This window comes from Palaemon carinicauda, chromosome 24 (genome assembly GCF_036898095.1).
Source record: "Palaemon carinicauda isolate YSFRI2023 chromosome 24, ASM3689809v2, whole genome shotgun sequence".
Classification (NCBI taxonomy): domain Eukaryota; kingdom Metazoa; phylum Arthropoda; class Malacostraca; order Decapoda; family Palaemonidae; genus Palaemon; species Palaemon carinicauda.
Genome location: NC_090748.1, coordinates 8,969,363 through 8,979,362, shown reverse-complemented (window position 1 = coordinate 8,979,362; position 10,000 = coordinate 8,969,363). Strand labels below are relative to the sequence as shown.

The following is a 10,000-nucleotide window of genomic DNA, read 5'->3' as shown; positions in this document are numbered from 1 at the left end:
ATATATATATATATATATATATATATAATGCAAATACACGAATGCAAATCATTATAGTTGACACATGATGAGCATAAAATGTGTATTACGTCACGAAAAGAAAAGTTGAAAACTTAACTGAAGCTCTGGCATTCTTGTCTTGCTGGAATCTTCAAAGTCACAACAAAGCAGAAACACCTTTACATATCATTCAAAAAAGTATACAATCTTTAAAGTCAGCCTTATGGTAACCTATTTTAAAAAAGTAAGATTCTCTTATTGGTGTTCTGTAGTCTACGGGATATTAACATAATTTCCATTTATGTTACAAGGCATTGATAAACTACATAATCTCATTAAAATGTCATCCAGGTGTCGCATCAATCTAAATAAATGCCGAAAAAACTTTTCATTTCTCAAAAAATTCCTTGTCAGAAGTGGGATTCGAACCCACGCCCTCAGAGAGGACCAGAAAGCCCATTTTTCACCCTTCTATCGGAAGGGAAGATTCATCTTGAGTCTGGCGCCTTAGACCACTCGGCCATCCTGACATAATTTTAATTAATTTTCACCCGATTCATTACACAAAATCTGACTTTTATTCTTTTTCTCTTTATTTAAAACGTTTATAGACTAACAAGATATGCAAGCTATTTTTATCAGGCCAAAAGAAAACAGAGAAAGGAAAAAGGGGAGAAAAACGGGGGGGGGGGTTTAACTACAGATTTCTTTATTCATAAAGAATGAAAGGTTGTAAGTGTCAAGATAGGCAGTAGTTTGGCCAGGGCACCAGCCACCCATTGAGATACTACCACTAGAGAGTTATGGGGTCCTTTGACTGGCCAGACAGTACTACGTTGGATCCTTCTCTCTCGTTTCGGTTCATTTTCTCTTTGCCTACACATACACCGAATTTTTGGCCTATTCCTTACATATTCTCCTCTGTCCTCATACGCCTGCCAACACTGAGATTACCAAACAATTCCTCTTCACCCAAGGGGTTAACTACTGTACTCTAATTGTTCAGTGGCTACTTTCCTCTTGGTGAACGTAGAAGAGATTCTCTAGCTATGGAAAGCAGCTCTTCTAGGAGAGGGACACTCCAAAATCAAACCATTATTCTCTAGTCTTGGGTAGTGCCATAGCCTCTGTACCATGGTCTTCCACTGTCTTGGGTTAGAGTTCTCCTGCTTGAGGGTACACTCAAGCACGCTATTCTATCTTACTTCTCTTCTTCTTGCCGAATAATGTATTATTATTATCATTAAATGCTAAACTACCACCCCAGTTGGAAAAGCAGGATGCTATAAGTCCAGGGGGCCCAGCAGTGAAAATAGCCCAGTGAGGAAAGGAAAAATAAAATATTTAAAGAACAGCAACAATATTAAAATACATATTTCCTATATAAACTATAAAATCTTTAATAAAACAAGAGGAAGAGAAACTAGATAGAACGGTGTGCCCGAGTGTACCCTCAAGCAAGAGAACTCTGACCCAAGACCGTGAAAGATCATGGTTCAGAAGCTATGGCAATACCCAAGACTAGAGAACAAAAGTTTGATTTCGGACTGTCCTTCTCCTAGAAGAGCTGCTTACCATAGCTAAAGAGTCTCTTCTACCCTTACTAAGAAGAAAGTAGCCACTGAACAATTAGAGTACAGTAGTTAACCCCTTGGATGAAGAAGAATTGTTTGGTAATCTTATTGTTGTCGGGTGTATGAGGACAGAGGAGAATCTGTAAAGAATAGGCCAGACTATTCGATGTCTGTGTAGGCAAAGGGAAAGAACCGTAACCAGAGAGAAAGATCCAATGTAGTACAGCCTGGCCAGTCAAAGGACCCCATAACTCTCTAGAAGACATTGTCACTTCTGATTTATCTCATGTAATGAATCGTAATGTGAGAGAGAGAGAGAGAGAGAGAGAGAGAGAGAGAGAGAGAGAGAGAGAGAGAGAGATGACGGGTGGGCAAACCGGTATACATTAGATAATACGTTGTTATGTATTTAAAGTTAAATAAAAAATAGTTTCTATCACTCTCATTACTCTAACATCGTGTGGTACTTTTAGTGTCTGTAACATCGACTGCAAGTAGTCAAAAAAAAAAAAAAAAAAATCAACCTATATCAACTTGCCCCGAGAGGGATATTGAAACCACGGTCACTATATAGAATCAAAGTATTACATTAGACCTTTTTCATTATTTATTTTGCATGAGAACTATTTCCGCCCAAGGCTGTTCTAACGAATAATAGTAACAGTAGTTAATTGAATAATTATCACCTCTTTATCCGATTACATATATATATATATATATATATATATATATATATATATATATATATATATGTGTGTGTGTGTGTGTGTGTGTGTGTGTGTGTGTGTGTGTGTGTTATACAAATTCGTAGATGGAATGTTATACAAATGATCTTTAACTGCGCATTGGAGCGTTTCATTACATGCCCTTGTATAACTGTTGTATATTACTTCAGTTTACCTTAACTTATAATCAACTCCATTTTCTGTTACTCTAGTGACGTCTTCATTACGTCATGCCTACGGCGGTTGACGGTTGAGCCGTTAAAATTTGAATTTCAAATCAGTGTCTGCCTCAGTGATCTAGAGAAAACATCTCTTGTCAAGCACTCGCCTTTCCATAATCCTTTATAACAGATACAAAACAAACTGAAGTTTTGCATTCATCCTTACAGAGGATAACTGAAATAATTAATAAATTTGAAGATTTATTACAATACCTAAATAGTGCTTAATTGTGGGTAATATATTCATCCTCTTTGAAAACCGTATTGTAACATTGTATTTTCAGCTTAGGAGAATGTATCACTGGAGACTCGGAAATTCGTAATAGGAATCTTCGTTTAAAAGAGTTCCATGAAAAGATACGTTCTGGATCTATGATGAAAGCAGTATTCAAGTGTGTTATTATTATTATTATTATTATTATTATTATTATTATTATTACTTGCTAAATTATAACTCTAGTTGGAAAAGCATGATGCTATAAGCCCAAGGGCCCCAACAGGGAAAATAGCCCAGTGAGGAAAGGAAACAAGGAAAAATAGAATATTTTAAGAACAGTAACACCATTAAAATAAATAATTCCTACATAAACTATAAAAACTTTACGAAACAAGAGGAAAAGAAATAAGATAGAATAGTGTGCTCGAGTGTACCCTCAAACAAGAGAACTCTAACCCCAGACAGTGGAAGACCATGGTACAGAGGCTATGGCACTATCCAAGACCAGTGAACAATGGTTTGAATTTGGAGTGTCCTTTTCCTATAAGACCTGTTTACCATAGCTAGAGTCTCATATCTTTACCAAGAGGAAAGAAGCCACTACGAGAGATCCAAACAGATCTCTCCATTTATTACCGCAGCTTCTTAAATGATCTATAATTAATTCCCAATTATGAATGTGAAATTCTTCAGGATTTTTAACTAACCATTTTCCACAAACCTTAATTGATTGATTGATTATGAGTTATCTGGCATCCTGACATCTAAGGTCATTGACGCCGATATTATTTGTTATAAATAAATGTTAATTCAGTTTAAAACAATAAAAGCAAAAACATCCTTATAACAGTTCGATAGCTTTCAGAAGACCTGCTTCTGAAATAAATTTAAAAATACCACTATTATTGTACGACACATCATGTCTGAGAATCTTGGCAGTACTAGTGGGGCATTCGATCAACAAATGTCTCACTGTCAAGGGTACCAAACAATCGTCGCAATATGGCTGGTGTTAACCTTAACAGGAATGACATTTATATAGGAACTATTCTTCATGTTTTTTTTTTTTTTTTTTTTTTTTTTTTTTTTTTTTTTTTTTTTTTTTTTTTTTGATAAACCTGTGCCCAGTGAACCTTTGCTGCATTGTAACTTAAGTCTAAAGGCTTAACTCTCGGCAGAGGCACGCGTATTAACATTCTATGATTCAGAAAACCCTGTTATCAACCATACTACAATGCGAGTCTTCGAGGCATAGATTTAGAATCATTCAGAGCATTTCTACAGGAAGCGACTAGGTGCAACTCACAAGCATGGCGAATAACCATCACCTTCTCATAGCTGATTCATGTAAGCATAATAATAGAAAAAACAGATGTAGGTAATTATACTATAGTGACCCACGCGACTGACATGCACAGCAGAACAAGAAGAGCAATGAGATAATGTTTATTTGCGAGCGAAGCCAGCCACCACACAGTAAAGACCATAATAATTACACTTTGATAGTGACTCAAGCGACTGATATGTGCAGCACATCCATGTGCTGCTAGCCTGAACAGAGGAGCAATGAGATATGTTCAATTGCGAGCGAAGCGAGCCACCACAGAGTAAAGATCATAAAGCCATATTCTTGTCTGTCCAAGAAACAAGACAGTTGGTGCTTTATTACTCTCAAAATCAGTTACTAAGTTGGGTTCAGGATCTTCTTCATTACTCTGATTTTTCTTCGATTGTAAGATGTAAAATTGTAGCTGCATTTTCATTAGTTTTCCTTCTTTAAAGCAATGAAATGAAGCAACTCTACCTTCCTTAAAGGATCTTTGGCTTTCTCTTCCTGCCAGGTAATATAGTTAAGAAAAAATAAACCCTCTTTTCCCCCTTGAGGTCTTATCATTTCTTTTAATATTCTTCATTTATACAGTTGACCTTTTTTTCACTTAGTGTTAGTCCTGATTTAGACTGAAAATTCATCTATCTACGATCGATGGAGAGAACAAGTAATAGTGAAATATTTGTGTTATCCTTTACTTAAACTTCTGGATTACCCCGTGATTGTGCAATTCCTGATGGACAGGAAATCAACATAAACTAATCACTATAAGGAAGTTATTGTGACTGGTGACTATATATATATATATATATATATATATATATATATATATATATATATATATATATATATATATATATGGATAAATATCAACACAATATCATGCTCAAACAGAAATAAATTTCTACCTCATACTTGGGATCGAACCCTAGCCCCTTCTAATGAAAAGCCATGTATGTTTATATAGGCTATATATATATATATATATATATATATATATATATATATGTGTGTGTGTGTGTGTGTGTGACATATGTATATATATGTATATGTATGTATGTCTGTATATGTACGTGTATATATATATATATATATATATATATATATATATATATTATATGTGCGTATAGATATGTATATATATGTATCATATACAGTATATATATATATATATATATATATATATATATATATATATATGATGTATGTATATTATATAATCTATATAATATGTGTGTGTGCTCTTGATATAGTAAAAATTTCTTTTTAACCGTTAAATATTCTTAAAACTTGAAAATATGCGAGTCGACTTTTCACACCAAAAACAAAATGTTTTCTCTGATTTCATAATGATATTAATCAGTAGTAGGATCAATTATGTACATCATTTTGTTATCAATGTCTTAAACCCTTTACTTGTAAAGTTTTGTTTGCAAAGTACTTATTAAAAACCTTATCTACACTGTTAAAAATTTACCGTAAAAACGGTAAAAATCCTGGAATAACTGTCGCCAGGCATTTACCGTTTTAAAACGGATATATTGACGTAAAGGAGTGTTATTACGGTCACCAACCGGTAAAAGATAATAACAAAGTAGGGTGAAAGTTACGGTCACCTGTATTTTACGGAAAGACGGCGGAGAACAGTATATTTTTACGGAGAATTTCAGATTGGAATTATTTATTTTTTTTATGTGTACAAAGTGAGAAAACAATACAGAATCCTATTATCCTACCTAGGGCTCCAGAAAAGAGAGATACGAGCAGTAGAAGTAGCATCTTCCGTTGAGTTCGCGAGCTGGGATTAGACAGTGTTTTGCCCACACTGGAGCAGAAACGCTGGACAGAGCTGTGCCTTTGTAAGAAACTGCGTGTGGTTGCACAACCCCTGGAGACTTCGTCTGGTGAATCTGTTGTCTGTCCTCGCTCCTTATATAGAGGCCCTTGCGAGCAGAGCATGTGCACCGACGTAAGGACATTCTCATGCATGATAATAGCCAATTGCGAATTTTGCTGGGTCATCCGTGAATTCCAAGTCAAGACTCAAAACTGAACGATGATGGTGTACATTTTCCAATTTTTTTTTTAAAGATAAGCATAATATTGTCTTTTTATTTATTATTATTATTATTATTATTATTATTATTATTATTATTATTATTATTATTATTATTATTATTATTATTATTAACCCACCTGCTAAAAGCCTTATTGGTTATAAAATTTAGCTAAATAGCCAAATTCAGTATCTTTCCATATCTCAATTAAGTGTGAATATTTCATTATTATTATTATTATTGTCATTATTACTATTGTCATTATTATTATCATTATTATTATTACTATTATTATTATTATTATCATTATTATTATTTTTATTACACCTTCTTAAGGCCTTACTGGTTATAAAATTTATCAAAATAACCATATTCAATATCTTTCTTTGGCTTAATTAAGTGTAAATATGTCCCTAAGTAGTAACTTGAGACCTGCTGACAAACATTTAATTACTACCTTCAACTTTACACTTTCTCTCTCTCTCTCTCTCTCTCTCTCTCTCTCTCTCTCTCTCTCTCTCTCGTAGTTGGACGAAATATCAAAAAAAATTCTTACAAGAAAATCATTAACTTTTGGAAAAAGTATGTTATTGGTTTAAAACAAATTAAATAGATGTGATTATTCCATTCCCATTGGCGTGCAGCTCTTGAGTTAGAGTTCTCTTGCTTGAGGGTACACTCTGGCACCCTATCCTGTTTCCTTATTTCTTTTCCTTGCCGGGCTATTTTCCCTGATGGAGCCCTTAGGTTTATAGAATCCTGCTTTTCTTACTAGGGTTGAAGCTTAACGAATAATAATAATAATAGGTAGGTAGTAGGTTGGCCAGGGCACCAGCCACCCGTTGAGATACTACCGCTAGAGAGTTATAGGGTCTTTTGACTGGCTAGACAGTGCTACATTGGATCCTTCTCTCTGGTTACGGTTCATTTTTCCGTTGCCTACACACACATAGTGAATAGTTTGGCCTATTCTTTACTTATTCTCCTCTGTCCTCATACACCTGACAACACCTAACTGTAATGGTTCAGTTGCCACTTTCTTCTTGTTGAGGGTAGAAGAGACTCTTTAGCAGCTCTTCTAGGAGAAGGACACTCAGAATTTAACCATTGTTCTCTAGTCTTGGGTATTGCCATAGCCTCTGTACCATGGTCTTCCACTCTCTTGGGTTAGAGTTCTCTTTCTTAAGGGTACGCTCTGGCACGCTGTTCTGTCTTGTTTCTCTTCTTCTTGTTTTGTTAAAGTTTTTATTGTTTACATAGGCGATATATATTTTAAAGTTGTTACTCTTCTTAAAAATTTCATTTTCCCTTGTTTCCTTTCCTCGCTGATCTATTTTCCCTGTTGGAGCCCCTGGGCTTATAGCATCCTACTTTTCCAACTAGGGTTGTAGTTTAGCAAGTAATAATAATAATAATAATAATAGTGTACATGACCCATCAAAAATGACGGATTCAACCCTTCCCACCCCTTTTCCCCTTTCCTAACTACAACACGGCAGTTGACGATTCCAAGTATACCTCTCAGGGTAGCCCCCTCTCACTAGGGTAGGACTACTCTGTCTCCCCCTAGCCGAGGGACTGGAAGAGACCGAGTAGTTATGTGAACACTATAAATGAAATTAATGAGATAAAACGAATAAGAGATATATCAGTAAATGGCAATAATTTTTTTTTCAAATTTGTGATAGAGAAACGTTGTGACATCTAAGTATCAGCAATGGATTAATCTTTCCTTCTACCTTGTTTTGAGTATTGTTCTCCTGTCTGGTCTTCGGCTGCTGATTCTCATCTTAATTTACTGGACAGGAACTTACAGTCTATTAAACTTCTTATTCCTGATCTATATATTAATCTGTGGCACCGTCGTTCAGTTAGTTCATTATGCATGTTGCATAAGATTTTTTTTATGATTCTGATCATCCTTTACATTCAGATCTTCCCTGACAGTTCAATCCTGTTCTTATTACTAGGCATGTAGTTAATTCTAATAGTCAGGCCTTCTCCATCATTAGGCTCAATACTACACAATACTCGAGAAGTTTTATTACAGCTGTGACCAAGTTGTGGAACGATCTTCATAATCGGGTAGTTGATTCAGTGGAACTTCAAAACTTCAAACTTGCAGCAAATGTCTTTATGTTGAACAGGCTGACATAAGCCTTTTTATAGTTTATACGTGAAATGCATATTTTGATGTTGTTACTGTGTTTAGAATATTTTACTTCAAGTATTCATTATTTCTCATATGGTTTGTTTATTTATTTATTTATTTTCTTTTCCTCACTGGGGCATTTTTCTCTGTTGGAGCCCTTGCGCTTACAGAATCTTGTTTTTCCAACTAGGGTTGTAGCTTAGCTAGTAATAATAATAATAATAATAATAATAATAATAATAATAAAAAAAAAATCACAAGACTTTCCAATTAATGTTAAACCTGCTACTTCTGATAAAGTGGTTAACGATAACCATAAATAGTTACCGATTTTGTTCCTGAACTCGAAGCTTTCTTTTCGATAACTTTGTAGACAAAATCATTTAACTAGAAGAATACAAAAGAAAATAGAAGTTCCTACTTCACGCTTCATAGTCCTCAGCCATGTAGGCCTGGGTCTTTCAACTCTTCTAGTGCCTTGTGGAGCTCAGGTGAAAGTTTGGTGAACTAATCTCTCTTGAGGAGTGTGAAGAGCATGCCCAAACCATCTCCATCTACCCCTCATCTTGATCTTATCCACATATGGTACCTGAGTAATCTCTCTTATAGTATCATTTCTAATTCTGTCCTGACATTTAACTCCCTATATTCTCATGGGGCTTTGTTCTCAAATCTGTAAAATCTATTGGAGATTGTTTCATTGTCATACCATGGTTCATGTCCATACAGTAACACCGATCTCACTAAACTGATATATAACCTAATTATTAAATGAAATTTCAGGCGATTTTATTTCCAAATTTTACTTAACCTAGCCATTTTCTCATTTTTTTTCAACCTTTCATTAAACTCCAGTTGTAGAGACCTTGTATTAGAGATCATAGTTCCTGAACATTTAAATGATTCAACTTTATTAATCCTTTCTCCTTCCAATGATATTTCAGCTTCCATTGCATATTCAGTTCTCATCATCTCTACCTTTCTTCTATTCCTTTTTAGCCCAACCTCCTGTGATATTCCATACATTCTGGTAAGCAAGCATTGCAAATCCTGTGGTTTTCTGCTAAGAAGGACAGTATCATCAGTCTACTCTAGGTCAGCTAATTTCCTATTACCAATCCAATGCAATCCTTTTCCATACACAACTGTTCTATGTATTACAAAATCCACGAAAAAGGATAAACAACATAGGTGATAATACATTCCCCTGGAGTACTCCGCTGTTCACTGGAAATTCAGTGATAGAACTCCATTAACTTTGTATTTGTTATGCTCATGAAGAGAGTTAATCAAATTTATATATTTAAGAGGCACTCCATAATAACGCAGGACTCTCCACAAAATTAGCCGGTGCACACTATCAAAAACTTTTTCATAATCCACAAATGCCATCAAAAGTTGATATCAATATTCTACGCAATGCTGTACCACGTCTCAAAATGAAAATTTGGTCAGTACAACTTCTATCATTTTAAATCCTGCTTGTTCATCTCTCAGATTTTCATCAATCTTTCTCTCTAGTTTCTTTAGAATAAGCATGCTATATATTTTCATGACAATTGACGTAAGTGTGATGCCTCTGTACTTATTGCAATCAGTCAGATCTTTTTTTTTTTTTTGGCCATTTTCATCAACGCTCCTAGCTCCCATTCATCGGGTTTTGACTCTTCATGCCAAATTCTACAAAATAGTCTTGTAAGTATTCTGGGAGTCATTTCATTTTC

General features: G+C 34.8%; 2 protein-coding genes and 1 non-coding gene across 3 annotated transcripts in view; 1 reads left to right on the top strand and 2 right to left on the bottom strand.

Moving 5' to 3' along the window:
* The window catches only part of LOC137618064 (uncharacterized), a 46,908-nt gene extending 40,924 nt beyond the window's left edge, over window positions 1-5,984 (bottom strand). Inside the window, exon 1 of the mRNA XM_068348034.1 lies at window positions 5,804-5,984. Coding sequence (XP_068204135.1) covers window positions 5,804-5,846 — 43 coding nt within the window. The 5' untranslated portion in view covers window positions 5,847-5,984. The remainder of the gene's footprint in view (window positions 1-5,803) is intronic.
* Aduk (Another Drosophila Unc-51-like kinase) overlaps window positions 1-10,000 on the top strand; it is a 151,097-nt gene that overhangs the window by 105,405 nt on the left and 35,692 nt on the right. The gene's annotated exons all lie outside the window — the stretch shown is intronic.
* On the bottom strand, window positions 409-530 carry TRNAL-CAA (transfer RNA leucine (anticodon CAA)). Its single transcript has 2 exons — window positions 493-530; window positions 409-453 (listed from the first exon to the last, which is right to left on the bottom strand). It is a non-coding gene; the product is annotated as a tRNA-Leu (tRNA).